Source organism: Saccopteryx leptura, chromosome 7 (assembly GCF_036850995.1).
Source record: "Saccopteryx leptura isolate mSacLep1 chromosome 7, mSacLep1_pri_phased_curated, whole genome shotgun sequence".
Taxonomy (NCBI): domain Eukaryota; kingdom Metazoa; phylum Chordata; class Mammalia; order Chiroptera; family Emballonuridae; genus Saccopteryx; species Saccopteryx leptura.
The window spans coordinates 65,360,647-65,376,590 of NC_089509.1; the positions used below are offsets into that span (position 1 = coordinate 65,360,647).

General features: G+C 37.1%; 1 protein-coding gene across 2 annotated transcripts in view; it reads right to left on the reverse strand.

Annotated features, from left to right (window-relative positions):
• Positions 1 to 15,944, reverse strand: part of SESTD1 (SEC14 and spectrin domain containing 1) — a 118,622-nt gene that overhangs the window by 58,539 nt on the left and 44,139 nt on the right. Inside the window, exons 4-5 of one of the 2 annotated variants that reach the window (XM_066346691.1) lie at positions 11,401 to 11,491; positions 6,426 to 6,539 (exon numbers count right to left, since the gene is read on the reverse strand). In XM_066346691.1, the coding sequence (XP_066202788.1) occupies positions 6,426 to 6,539; positions 11,401 to 11,491 (205 nt within the window). The remainder of the gene's footprint in view (positions 1 to 6,425; positions 6,540 to 11,400; positions 11,492 to 15,944) is intronic. The other variant, XM_066346692.1, reaches the window with a different exon arrangement.

Consider the following 15,944-nt stretch of genomic DNA (forward strand, 5'->3'; position numbering starts at 1 on the left):
TCATCAACAGAATAAGTATGTTTTTTATCACACAATAAAGTAACATTCAGCAGTGAAAACGAGTCAACTATACTTACTACAAGAATATGTATGGACCTTAGAGAATGATGAGTGAGAAAAAGCAAATCAGTGAAGCCTAAAATCATAATACCACTTTTATAAAACCCAAAAAGTAAACAAACTAAATATATTATCTTAGAATCTCTAAATGATAACTCTATAGACACATATAAAATAATTAAAGATAAATACTGTATTTCCTACTAAAGATTTTATCTTTCACATGTAAGTTTTTAATACACACACAGCATGAGAACATAAACAGAGGATAGATAAATACAAATAATGTAGGCGGTAAGAGACAGGGAATAAGTCAATGAGATCAGAGAGAGGTACTCAGATTTATTTCAAGTTATAGATATTTTGGGTCCTTAGGTTAGGTGGTGGATACTCAAGTGTTTACTATTAAGCTTCATGTATACATAGATTTTTTTTTTCACAAGAAACTTATCTATACTCAGCAAAGTTCTACACCAGTGGAATCTCACTCCACCTTGGCGCCAATCCCCAGCAGAGCATGGTAACAAATGGACAGATCCTGGAGCCCACAGGAGGTGGAGGGGAAGGGGAAGAACAGACACGGACGGACGGGAACACGTGGGACTGTGGACTGAGGCCAGTCAGGGTCTGCAGTCCTGGGCAGGGGAGAAGGTTGAGAAGCTACAACTTCACTGGGTAAAAATAAAGTAAAAATTAAAGAGTTTTCTTAAAAACAAAAAAGGAAAGAAAAGACAATGAACCAGGCTCTGATGTCCCTGAAGGTGACTCAAGACTACATCCCAGGGTGTAAAAGGCATGATCTTTTCTTTTTTAAAAAAGATTCAATTCATTGATTTTACAGAGAGATGAGGGGAGGGGATGGGTATGAGTAGTATCAACTCATAGTTGCTTCATTTTAGTTCTTCACTGACTGCTTGTCATATGGACCTTGACTAGGCAAGCCTGGTGTCTTGAACCGGAGATCTCAACATTCCAGGTCGATGCTCCAGCCACTGTGCCACCACAGGTCAGGTGCATTTTTTAAAGAATATGTACAAAATACCGTATTAAAAAACTAAGAACAGAAAAGAATCATTAGAAGGAAATGACTTATAAAAGATACAACCTGAGGCTGAGGAAAGGGTACCTCTTCTGAGGCAGCAAGTAAGGTTAGAGGGAAAACAAAGGAACATCTGGAAGTGGTAATGACAGGGAAGCTGAGAATCCATATGACTCTTTTCCATTTAAAAAAGGAAAAAGAGGCCCTGGCTGGTTGGCTCAGCGGTAGAGCGTCAGTCTGGCACGTGGGGGACCCGGGTTCGATTCCCGGCCAGGGCACATAGGAAAAGCGCCCATTTGCTTCTCCACCCCCCCCCTTCCTCTCTGTTTCTCTCTTCCCCTCCCGCAGCCGAGGCTCCACTGGAGCAAAGATGGCCCCGGCGCTGGGGATGGCTCCTTGGCCTCTGCCCCAGGCACTAGAGTGGCTCTGGTCGCGGCAGAGCGACGCCCCGGAGGGGCAGAGCATCGCCCCTGGTGGGCGTGCCGGGTGGATACCGGTTGGGCGCATGCAGGAGTTTGTCTGACTGTCTCTCCCCGTTTCCAGCTTCAGAAAAATACAAAAAATAAAAAATAAAAAATAAAAAATAAATAAATAAATAAAAAAGAAAAAAGAAAAAGGATGTAGAACATCAGATTATATTTTTGGCTAGTTTAATAATAGCAAGGTGTGTAAATCCTGTCTATTTAAAATGACCAATTAATGTTATATCTAGTACGAGGAGTTTGGCCTATTTTATTGTTCTCCTGTTTAGGTAATAATTGCAGCTAATTTAAAATAAACATTAGAATAAAAGAACACAGGAAAATGGTATTTCCTTAGTGAAAAACTTATCAAAAGGGCTTTATTTTATCCTCTAGGTCCAATGCAGCTTCTTTAGACTAGTTCTTAGAGACAGACAACGATGTTAAACATTACACAGTAAGTGGAGCTAAGTCACAGAAACCATTTAAGCTGTCACCAATTCCTTTTGGATCAAAGTAGACACTTCCACACCAGAAAGATTAAACACAATAAAATCCTTCCTCTAAAAATGTCTAGCACTCTATTCACTATAGATACGTACTAAAAATTAAAGAAATATGTATTTATTCTATAAGGAAATAAACTATTTGCTAAATTGATCATCAGTTCACATATGAAAAGATAACATTTCCAAAGCACTCTCTCCTGAAAAAATGACTAAATAGAAAACACAATGAATATAAAACATAATAAATTATCTTTCTACTCTTCAACTGTGCCTTACTTGGCATAATATTCTATTTAAAAAACTGAAATAATATCTCTTGAAAAACCTCTCCATCATGTCCCTCATATTATAACAACTTTTAATGATGTGCTTGCTATTCATGTGTTCAACAATCATTATTTACTGGAAGTTAAATGTATTTATTAAAAGTATTATTTGGCCTGACCTGTGGTGGCACAGTGGATAAAGCGTCGACCTGGAAATGCTGAGGTCGCCGGTTCGAAACCCTGGGCTTGCCTGGTCAAGGCACATATGGAAGTTGATGCTTCCAGCTCCTCCCCCCTTCTCTCTGTCTCTCTCTCCTCTCTCTCCCTCTCTGTTTTCTCTCTCCCTCTCTCCTCTCTAAAAATGAATTAAAAAAAAATTTTTTTTAATTAAAAAAAAGTATTATTTATTGGAAGTTGTGTGTTCTAGTGCTGGGAATATAAAAATAATAAGGTTTCTGCAATAATCCAGAGACAGTTGTACCACACTCTCATAAAAAGTATATTCAAGTTTTCTATTTGTTTCTAAAGTCTTTGTTGAAAATACATAAATCTATACATTGTTACCTCTTTGGTCATACTAGTTCAGAGGGCCAAAGGTTTTACTAGACTATCCCCAAATGATTTCCAGATTCCTTTCCTAGGTTAAACACCAGTACAGTCTCACTGGAAGGATACTGAGCTAGGAGCCAATCACTCCAGGTTTATGCCCTAGTTCTTCCACAAATTCAATGACCTTATAAAAGCAAACCTAAAGGAATTCATTCTTTGCTCATTTCTCCAATCTGCCAAAGAAGGTAACTACACTAAATTATCAATGATGTCTCTTTAAACTCTTTAAGAGGATATAATTCTGATAAGCTGTTATCCCATACATTTAATTTGAGCCATTCCCTCTAACCTGTCTTGCCCAATGAAGAACACTTGTTACTTTCTACCCACTCTGGTTAATCTCACTACACACACACCTTTGTACATTTTGTTCCTAAATACATAAAATCATTGGTAACAGATTTCAAGTTTAATACAACAAAGGAAAAATCTTAAGTTGCTCAGAGTAACTTAAATGTAAACAGTACAAATTCACTTCTTTTTATGACATAAAATATATTTAAGAGTATACTACAAAAAGGAAGAAAAAAAAAGATCACTTTGCAAAATCCTTTCAAAGGAAATAAACACCTTGACATTGGAATAGTCAAGTCCTACATAATTATTTTTCCTTTTTTCTATATGTTAGAGAGGTTAAGACAAGACAAATTAAATCCCTAAACCAAAATATTTTCTTAACTAGCACACATTATTCAAAAACCTTGAAAAAAAAGATATATACCATATTGTTTTAATCAAAACATTTGTGGAGGTTTTCTTTAATCTGGAATCAAACTCACAGAAAAGAATTAAAACTTGTCCCTCCCTTACTCCTACTCCAAGGAAAATAGTTTTTAATTAAACAACAATCTATTAATACGTTGAATTTAATATTATATACAGCTCTAAGTATCATCTAATTACTGGTGCTGAACTGCCCCTTAAAGTTGAGTATGTTTGGTAGTATATTAGCCAGCATTTGAAATTACTCTCATCTCATTAGGACATCAGACTTTTAATAAGGGCCCAGTTCTTATTCACTTGGGAAAATATTCTAGCTGAATTTCTTCAATGCCTAATAGAATATATGATGATACAAGATACTTTAAACACTTAAGTTTTAAAACATCAATCTATGACATAAAATCAAGGGATAAAGGAATTCTCTGTCTTCTATTTAATCCCCCAAGATTCAAGGCCTTATATCACAATTAATTCATAAAGCATGAGACCTAACTGGGGATAGCATATCTCAGTAGATAGATGCCTATGCTCCTCACCAAAGGGATCTTCTCCCTTATCCAGTGTTCAGGCTTTAGTTTCTGAACCACTGGCTCCTGTTTACTTGGCATTCTCTTGGAGCAACACTTCCTGCATGCCCCTGGCAGGAACAACTATCCTCCCACACTGTCTGAAGTCATCCCTCTCCATGGCAACATTCAGGCCTCCTGCTTTCAGCTTTTACTTTCTTCCCTCACTACACTTCTGTTTCTCTTCCCTGGGATGCATTTCCCACTCAATGACTAGAATAACACCTTTCAATGTAATCCAGCAGCCCTGGCTACCTTCCGTTACATGCTAGTGTACACCTTTCTAGTGCACCTACATCACAGCCAAGCCAACAGTGACAAAAGCTGCAATGTAGAAGTGAAAAGCAAAACAAAACATTTGGCTTCTGCTTAGCGTGTAAAAAGGTGCAAAGGGCATTGCTCCTACCCCAACAAAAACAATAAAACACTACAAGTGTTGCCAGATAAAATAATTATGCTCACTTTGTTAAAGATGGCGCTGTCCGTGTGGGTGCCCATTGCCCAGGTGATAATATTAGTTGCCCTTCTTGCTTGGGATGGGCATGATTATACTAATGTGTGTTGGGGGAGGGCTTTCATGCCAAAAGGTTTTAAAAGGAGGAGCTAGGAAGCCATTTGGGAAGAGATCATGTTGTTCAGGGGAGAGTGATTACGTGCTTGTAGAGAGGAAGAGCTCATGGAGGCAGGGCAGGGAAGCCACGTGGAGGAGGCAGCCAGAATGGCGGATTAGGGGAAGTAGAAGCCAGTTTGTTTAGGAGAAGGAATGGAGAATAGAGGTGAATAAGATTGGTGAGGTAGAAACCTTTGATTCTAGAAAACTTGGATGAGTCGGTGGCTTTGGGAGCCCTGAATGGAAAGCGAAGTATAATATTTCCCACTGTGTGTATTTCTTGCCCACCAGGTGCGAGTCTAGAATAAAGGACAATGGAACACTAGCTTTTGGCTCAACTGTTTCATTACCATAGGTTCGAATCGAACCTGAACCTGCGTTGGCCAGACGGCATTGATGGCAGCCGTGAATACTGGCCATACAGCAAATTCATCTGAAAAATTCACAATTTTTCTTGAATCCATCAGAGTTAAGTTCAAAGAAAAACCAATTAACCTGAAATCTAAAGAAAGACCTGTACCTTCAAGGACAGTCGGAGCTGAAGCACTTGTTTACATGGGGAAGTTACTAAACATGACACAAACCAAGAAAGAATTCCTGTAAAACTTTTAATGAATTGCTAAAAGCCAAATGTGGGCTAGGGTCAAAGTTACAGAAGCCCCTGGAGAAGTAGACAAAAGAATTCAAACTCACTCACAGACTCTTCTCCACACTCCCAGGGACTGAAGAGGAAGACTGGGTAGGTAAGAAATTTCAAAACAGCCTCTCTCAGAGCACAAGTCTGGGGGGAGAAGCAGCAAGCTACTGTGGGAAAGGCAAGACAGGCAGTCTAGATTCTTCAACTCTTATCTCTCTTCAACCAAAAATAACTGACTGAGTTTATCAAAAATAAAAATGACATAGTATAGCAAGGTCCAAAATGAGTCTTAATTATCTGACTCTTACAAGCATTCCAAGGCTCTATATTGTATAGGGTAAAGGTTGGACTTTGTATTCTTTAATTTTTCCACACTTTATTTAACCAATGTAAAGTTTAGTATTTATTAACTCTCCTACTGGGGAGCTGGAATTAACAGGTTATGCAAGGGAAAATAATGACAGAATTGTTTAAATTTGTATTCCATCTTAGGTCTTCTTTCTGATGTACAATAAAATGTACTTTCATGCAAGGAAAGTGAGAGGGAAAGAAAAATGTCAACAGAAAAATGGTGTTCATTTATCAAAACCAAACCAGATACTAAAAATAATTATGACATATCATATAAAATATGCTCTGACTTCAATTACTCGAGGATTTCCAAGTGTTAAATGTCCTTGTGGTAATGCAGTAAGAATTTAATTTTCTGAATAAAAAGTTTCTACTTACTAAAACAATTAACAAATGAAAACAAGAAAGTATCTGTGGTCTTTGACTAAGAATCATAATTCACTCAACTAGTATCTGAATGCTGACTACATATTTATTTAGGCACTGATTAAACAGTACTTAAGCACTGCTTAGTATCCAAAACTGAACAAACAAAACAATACCAGCAAAATGCTATTTTTAAAGATATAACACACTTGTTTTTTAATAATTTACCTCAAAGCCAAGTCTATCCTTTTCTTTCCAAAAACAAAAATGTGTTACTTTCTTATCCCAGAATTCATCTGGCTTCACCACACAAACAAGGGACACCTCAGCAGGAACAACATTCTATAGGATACAGAAAAATAATGATAAATTAAACATGTATAATATACAGTTTATTAAAGTTATAAATTACTAGATATTCATGATTAGGCTAATTAAGAGAACTGAAAAAGAATTAAAATGATAAAGTAGAAGAAATACTCCAAACTTCAAAACATATTGATACATAGCAATAAAGGAATACTTGAAAGACAAGCTGATTCAAAAAGATTATAAACAAACAGCAATATAACAGCACATGTGAACTATTTTTGTGTTTTATTGAATCTATCAAACAGAAATAGGTATAAACTGCAAGACACCTCTTTGTGGAAGAATTATTAAATTTAGTTTTTCTATGAAATAAATTTTTTTCCTTTTTTTTGTTTTTATTTATTTATTCATTTTACAGGAGACAGAGAGAGAAGGGGGGCAGGAGCAGGAAGCATCAACTCCTATATGTGCCTTGACCAGGCAAGCCCAGGGATTTGAACTGACGACCTCAGCATTCCAGGTCAATGCTTGATCCACTGCGCCACCACAGGTCAGGCTAAAATTTTTTCTCTAACTCAACTACTTTGGAGAAATTCTTCAAATAATGTAAAATAAATTTTCTCATAAAATAAGTTTCTGATCAGCCATTATACAAAGAAGCTAAAATCTGCATGATTATTAACTTGAAGAAGACAAAGCTAAACTTTGACAAGTAAAATTTAACATTTACTATGTATGGTTATTCATACCTAAAAATGGAAATTAACATTTATCGAGTTAATAAATTTCCCATGTATATTTTATCAGCAAGTCTTTTAGCGTCTACCTTTAATGTATCTTTAAACCTGCCCATTTCTACTACCTACATGAGTAATATCCCAAATTAGTCAGCTTTTTGAAATATCCTCTTAACAGGCCTACCTCCTGCTTCTTGTTTTCTCACGCTCAGAATAAAACTCAAACCCCTTACCAAGGTCTAGGACCCTCCAAGCTCCGGGCCCCAGCGATCTCTCGAACCTCATCTCAAACTTGTCCCCTCTCAGTTCAGTCCTCTACACAGCTATGCTGGCATTGCTGCCTGTTCCACCTCAAGGCTTTTTCCTTGATGTTTTCTCTGGAATGTTGTTTGTCCTACAGTATGAATACTCCCTCAGTTCATTTAGGATTCTACTCAAATGATTCCCTCTTCAGAGAACTTCCCTGATCACCCTAACATAGCATCATTTGACTCAGTCTCTTTTTACCACTGCATTTTTCCTCCTAGTATTTATCACTATCTGATATTTATAATACTTAGTAATTTGACTATCTACTTATTTTCTAACCCCTCAAGTAGAACACAGGCTTCCCAATGGCAGGTACCTTTGTCTATCATGTCATTCCTATGTATGATATGTATCACCATTGCCTATGTCAGTGCCTGGCATATAGAAGACACTCAATATATATTTGTTGAATAAATGAATCCATATTAACAGGTGAATATCATCCTCTCGATTTACAGAAGAATAAACTGCACTTCAGAAAACTCAACTAACTTGTCCAAACTAAGAGTTGTTAAGTAATGCACTGGAATAGATACCAGGCCCGTCTGACTAAAGTTCTACCATAGCATTTCAAATGTTCTAGAACAAGGGGTCAGTACATTCTTTCTGCAGGTCCAGACAATAAATGTTTTAGGCATCGTAGGCTATACAATCTCTGTTGTATCTATTTCTTTTTTTTTTTTGTATTTTTCTGAAGCTAGAAATGGGGAGAGACAGTCAGACAGACTCCCGCATGCGCCCAACCGGGATCTACCCAGCACGCCCACCAGGGGACGACGCTTTGCCCCTCCGGGGTGTCGCTCTGTCGCGACCAGAGCCACTCTAGCGCCTGGGGCAGAGGCCGAGGAGCCATTCCCAGCGCCCGGGCCATCCTTGCTCCAATGGAGCCTCGCTGTGGGAGGGGAAGAGAGAGACAGAGAGGAAAGAGAGGGGGAGGGTGGAGAACCAGATGGGCGCTTCTCCTGTGTGCCCTGGCCGGGAACTGAACCTGGGACCTCTGCACGCTAGGCCGACGCTCTACCACTGGGTCAACCGGCCAGGGCCTCTATTTCAATAATGTAAAAGAAGCCATTATAATATGTAAACAAATGGACATGGCTGAGTTCCAATAAAACTTTATTTTATAAACTCTAGGACCAACCACTGTTCTAGACAACAAATGGCATAACTCAATAACAATATCTAATTATATGATTATAATTATATTATCAATTAGGTAAAAATAAAAGACCTTTCTACATATTTAAACATGTCATTAGGCATAGCACAAATTTAGTGTCCCTTTCAATGACTGGGCTGTGAATAAGGTAAGTAAAAGAAATTCAAAATAAAATTAAAACTGTTATCAGAGGGACTGGAAAATTAAGGTTGATTAAAGTTTATTCATATACTGACTTGTGAATTATTATTTCAAAATCATTAAATATTAAAGCTGTGAGAAATAAGAGAAGCAAAGCCACCCATTTGAGAGACTATTAATTGTAGGTAGAGCTTGCACTAAAATCTGGGCTCCCAAACAACTGGTACCAGTCAGCATCTCCTGAAATAAAAGCAATGAATGACTTTGTAGAAACTGTTTGACTAGTTAAACAACAGGCCATTGCAATTTCTGAAAATGTTAACTATTAATAAATCCAGAAGTTGTTAAAATACCTATCAGAAAAGAAATCGCAAAAGGGGATTAAATCATCTATTGATTGTTCTTCAAACCTGCCACTGATCAAAGTCCAGTTCAAAGAGCAAGTTGCAGCCTATCTGTGACATAGCTGAACAACAGGATGAAAGGAAGAACACAGGTCATAATTAATGGCTTTCTCACCTAATAGTTATTTTAACAACTTTTACAGAGAAGAGTTAATCTCCAGAGTTTGAAATATAAAAGTGCTAGAACATATTTGATAGAAAAAGTTATTATTAAAGGACACTAATCTGTGCTCTGTGAAAAATTCATCGATTAGCCCTGGCATATTGGCTCAGTGGTAGAGCGTCGGGGTGTGGAAGTCTTGGGTTCAATTCCTGGTCAGGGCACAATGGAAAAGCGCCCATCTACTTCTCTACCTTTCCCCCTCCCACAGCAAAGGCTCCATTGAAGCCAAGTTGGCCAGTGCGCTGAGGATGGCTCTGTGGTCTCCACCTCAGGTGCTAGAATGGCTCTGGTTGCAATGGTGCAACACCCCAATGGGCAAAGCATCGCCACCTAGTGGGCATGCCAGGTGGATCCTGGTCGGGCACATGCAGGAGTCTGTCTGCCTCACACCTCTCACTTTAGAAAAAAAAACCAAAAAACACAAAAAACCCCCAAACAATCTAGGGAGGCTATTTCTTTTCAACCCAAAGAAGTAATTCTAATGTTGAAAGTTTAGGCCAAACACTTAAGAATGAGGTAATGAGTAGATAATTTGGGGACCACCTCAGATACATCACCTGGTAAATATTTTATATAAACTCTATAAAGGATAAAGCTAAGCCCATGCTTAGGCCATGCTAAGTTCCAATTGTGGCTTTTTCTCATTTTCACTATAAAAGAGCCTCACTAAGTTATTTAAAATCCTTGAACTTCAGTTCACTTTTGCAGATAACAGAATTTGTTTCCCAAAGTTGTAAGGATAATATTAAATGAGAATGTATATGGCAACCTTGGCACAGCGCTCAAACCCTATTAAGCACTAAAACTAAAAAATTACCAGTTCCCACATCTTGAATCTCTTTTCCTAATTATCCCAAATAAAAGATATAACATTCAGTCATTCTCCTTAGTTAATTAAAATTTTTAATTATATTCCTTTTCACAAAATTCTGAAGCAGCTACCAAATATTTCCTAATTCATTTACAATTCTTAGTGCTTCTTTCAATATCATCAATATTTACCTAATTGAATGCTCACTATCCTATGTAACTGCCAACTTTTATTTCCCCCAAACTGGCCCACCATCAACTATCAGTGTCCCTGTCAGGAATGCTCTTTTCACTTTCTTTCATTTATTTAGACAACCTCTTCTATTTCACTCGATTTTTACCTTCTCTAGAAGCCCTTCTAAGGAAACCTAGGTATGAGAGCAATCTGCCCCTTTCAATTACTCAAATGTTTTATTTTTCCATTTCTGATCATAATATCCTCAACAACCTTATATCAACAATAGTTATTAAGTACCTACGACATGCAAGGGATCACAAAAATACTCTGTGAGGAACACAAGAAAATGTAAAACACAAAACTAGAATCAGATCAGGGACTGAGTAACTGTAGTTGTTTATTAAATGCTAACTTGTCAGTTGATAGATTCCCTGGGGACAGGGCTGTTAAGTACATAAATCTCTTCTGGATTAGAAATATACTGGTCACAGAGTAGTATAAATAGGACCATCTTAAATCTTGATGCTTGGTAGAGGAAACAGGAGAACAAAAGGGAGAGACTTAACAAAACCAACCAAGAGCTTTTTTCAGACTAGACTTACCCAGTCCTATTCCCTACCTGTAGTATCAGAACAGCATGAAGTGGGGATGGTGGAGATTCTCCAGTCTGCAAAAGCTCCCAGGTGAGTCTGATAACATCTGCCCTCACACTTCTAGCCTCACTGGCCTACTTGCTTAAGTTACTTAAATATGAAGTTATTTTGGATCATTTACGAACCTTCAGAATAGAGCCAACATTTATTTTTACTCAAAGTCAAACCTACAAGAATTGAATTCAACATATCAACCCAATAGTAAGCTGTGCACTGCAGAGGTCAGTCACTGCGGAGAAGCTTGGGCATAGTCCTAGAAATGAAATCCGTTTGCCATTATAACCTTATCTGTTGTTGTAAAACAAAACTATTTCCTAATAGTCAAAAATAAAATTACCTGTAGCATTAAGACTACTGTTTTCACCACATTCCACTGTGATTTTCTGCCATCCACAATCACGGTAAATCCTCTAGCCTTACACTTTTCACTGAAATGAAACAAAACTACAAAATATTAAAATAAGCTTCGTATTTTATCCTTCATTATCTTAAATAAAGTTCACATCTTAATCGTATATAGACAACATTAATTTCACTTGGTTTGGTTTACATTGTCAATACAGATTATCTTTTGTTTTATCAAGCAACTAATTTTTCACATTTCAGAAAATACTGTGAATTTACAAGCTAACTTGTCAAGAAAATTACCCTAAAAGCATGGAAAGTCACTTTCTTAAAGAGAAGAAATCAAAGTAACATTCAAACAGTCTCACTGGTCTCTCCATTTCTTCCTCTATAAAATGGGAGCACAGTGAAGTAGGTAACAAATGACGGCTACGGACACAGGTACCTCTTCTCTCTTTTTTTGTCAGAAGGGTAGGGTTTGTTCAGTGACAGCGAAAGCAGGTAGAAAACAAAGTATGCTATTACTAAACCACTGGAAATGGGCTTCTTTGTGTTCTTTTGGAGAAATGATATGAGATGAAGTAGCATTTGGTATACATAATTCAAAGCTTGAATATACCATCTGTGACCCAACTCTGTTCTCACTTTTGCACTCTCAGTCACCTGACCAGCAAAATATTATCTTGTGTGTTGAAAAAATGTGTTATTTTATATATTATATTCAATTATCCAAGTATTTACTAACACTTCCCAGAAGCCTACCCTAAGTAAAATGCCACTATATGAAAAAACACTATCCTAAAGACCAAAATCACATAGATTTATTATTGTTTTACTTATAAAATCAATTTGATGCAGGGATCTCAACTGCTCTCCCTCCAATACAGTGGAAAAAACTATAGCTTTGCTTAGCAGAGCAAAGATTTGGCAGTGAAACCTCTCTCCACTCAAAGTTCTCCCAATTGAGTACATTACATAGGAAAGGTAAACAGCAGGCCCTTTCCCGAGATTTAAATCCAGCCCCCGAGCCATTTATCCAGCCCCCCGCCGCACTTCCGGAAGGGGCACCTCTTTCATTGGTGGCCAGTGAGAGGAGCATTGTATGTGGCGGCCCTCCAACGGTCTGAGGGACAGTGAACTGGCCCCCTGTGTAAAAAGTTTGGGGACCCCTAGTCTAGGGCATTTTATTCATTGTCCTTTACTCCAAGAATTCACATTAGTCTCAAGAAGGTTCTTGGAGAAGTGGTGTCCAATTCTATTGAGAAATAATAAGACCACAAGAATGAGAATGGTATTGCTAAAGATTTGGAAGAACAGGTGCTCTTATAGGCAGGGGCAGAATTGAGCTACCAAAAAAAAAAAAAAAAAAAAAGAGAGAGAAGTATTCAAGAGGTCAGACAATTTGAATCATATGTCCACATAAAAAACTTGTATACAAATATTCACAGCAGCATTAATTTAAAATAGCCAAATATAGAAACAATCCAAATGTCTATCAACTGATAAATAAAAAAATGTGGTAATGCATACAATAAAATATGATTCAACCATAAAAAGGAATAAAGCACTGATTCATGCTCGAGCATGAACAAAACTTCAAAATATTATACTAAATGTACTGAAAGAAGCCAAACACAAAGGCCCACATATTATTATTGATATATATGGTTCCATTTATAAGAAATGTACAGAACGGACAAATCCATAGAGGCAGAAAGCAGATTACTGGCTGCTGAAGGCTGGAAGGAGGGGAACGAGGAGAGTGACTGCTAATGGGTAAAGGTTTGTTTTGGGGAGGATGGAAATGTCACACAACCTTGTGAATATATTAATAAACAATGAACTGTACACTTTTAAAAGGTATGTGAATTTTATGGTATCTGTATTATATCTCAATAACTACATATCTCAAATGCTGAAGTATTCTATTTTTGGATTTTGCCTTGCAAAACATAGGACCCACTAAGTATGATGGGGGCGGGGAAAACTGAGGCAATATAATAATCATTTCTGGATTAGCAACAGCACATAAAGTCTTGCTGGGGGAAGTCAACCCGGTGTTTAATTGCTGGCTATGGGATAGCTAAGGAGAAAATTTTTGGAGTTCCTCACCAACAAGACATCTAGAAAGACCACTATGCTTAGGGAGAACAAAGCCCAACAGAGATCACCTAGACAGGATAGCTAACCGCTGAGTGGTCTTCAGAGAAGTGGCAGCAATTCAGGGACTTCCAATGCATTGTGGGAATTTGCAGGAGGGAGAGCTAAGACACAGAGCTGCCCAGTGGAAAGTCTTTCCCAGCTGGGACCAGAGCCAAGAGAAGTGTGCCACTTCCATAATTTGATATTTTCTTGTCACTGGCATGTCCATGTCTCAGATACAGGATACACAACCATTTTGTTAAAGAAGTTTTATACAACACATTTATATTTCAAAGTATACACTAAATTAATCTGTATATTAAGACAAAGAAATTAATGAAGCTTACAAATACCATCTGCAGTGATCTTAAGGGCATGAAATACTCCAAATTTATCTTTCAGGGTACTTAAAAACACCCTTGATCAGAATCTTCTCACATTTTACTAAAATAGACAATGAAAATACACACAATTCAAAAACACTATTTGAAAATTGCAAGACCAAGTGATCTTTCAACTACTTAAAAAGAGATAGCTTTTTTTAAACTGCATTCCTACAAATGGAGTGACAGTTTAACAACATACTTAATTTAGAAGCATGTTATGTCCTTTATAAAGAGTATGCTGGAGGAGCTGAAGTGCTATATTAATAAATACTTATATTACCATTAACATCTTTATAATTATATTTTTAAAATAATCACAAAAATCAATTAAAACCCTGCCTCCCTGTTCCTACTCTGTTAAGAGCCTTTGAAGGGTGAGGTGACTAGTTAAACAGGCAGTAAAAGAGGAGAATCTCCCTAACAAACTCACTTACTTTGACTAGTAGCCAGTGGATTTCCTGGTTTTGTTTTCTGGAGCTCTTCCTAATTTCTCTGATTACAATGTAGAGCTCTTCCATCGAGCTCTGCTTATACTTATATAATGACACTAATTTCACTCATATGCACTTATTATAATTAACATGCTCCCAAAAAGCAAGAATATTATCTTATTGATACCTTTGCAACTAGCACAGTGCTTTAAATACAGAGGACCTTTAAAAGTGTTAGATGATTCAATGCAATCACTCCTTAGAATGGAACTATGGTTTTCCCTCATTCAAAACCAAAGTCCTTACCATGGCCTACTAGGTCATCTATGATCTGATTCAAGCCTCCCTCTCTAATCACTCTCCCACAACTCTGTCCCTCTCTCAAACTTCTCCAGCCATACCAGCCTTCTTACTGATCCCACAACATGCTGGGCCTGCTTCTGCCTCAGGACATTTGCACTTACAGTTCCCTTTATCTTAAATGCTCTTTCTTAATGCCCTTTCATCAGATAGCTGTAGGACCTTTTTCTCAATTTAATCGTATCTGGTAAAATATTATAATTTCATAAAATAGAGACCCACATACCCATTCCAACCCATCCCTCTCAACTCTTTTTTTCATAGCTCTCATAAACATCTAGTACACTGTGTATTGACTCATTTGACCTTTAAGAAATAAGGCCCATAAGGGCAGGACCTGGGACTGCTTGGTTCACCCACTTCCTCAGCACCTAGAACAATGGGGAGCTCATTGTAGGATCTCACATGTTTACTAAGTGACTAAAGACTTATAAGCTTAATGTCTGCATAGTTTTTGGCAAGTCATTGAACCTCTGTGTTCTGATGTTTCTTCTATAATAAAAAATGAATTTTCTACACCTAAGAGGAACCAATTTAAAATCCAAATTTGAATTTAAAAAAATTTAAAATTTGAGAAAAATTGAAAGGTAACTTCTGTACATATTGGATCTATACAGAATCAAGAATAATCTAGAGATGTTTTTCAAAATTCTGATGCCTAAAGTCCACCTCCAGGGATTCTGATCCAACTGTTTATAGGAGGCCTACGTACTCATCAGACTTCAGCCCCCAAATATCACATATGGAAAAGAAAGTTGGGGAGGCAACTTTTTGTTTTAGTTTTTGCTGAAGTGAAGGATAGGATCGAGCAAATAGAAAAGTTTATGTTTTGTTTTCAGCCAAGAAATAGAAAAATTGAAAATACAAGGACCTTTGGATTAAAATACAAACATTTTTGCATTTTTAAAAATAAAAATGTTTAAACCCGTAAGAGCCTTCACTCAATATACTAAAATCAACAGATGTACTTATACAGTAAAACAGATAACTAAATAAAAGATACTTTCAATTCAACATATTTCTCTGTTTTCTCTGGTCACATAATATATAAATACTCAATATTCATGTGCCTTAAAATTAACTTTGGAAATCTGTCTATCAGTCAGTGCATCAAGAGCATAGAATGAGTACTATATCTGCTGTGGTATCATAAATTCTTTATTCTAGTATTTTAAGTTATGATTTCACTGCTATATAAACAGATAAGATAGCAAAGC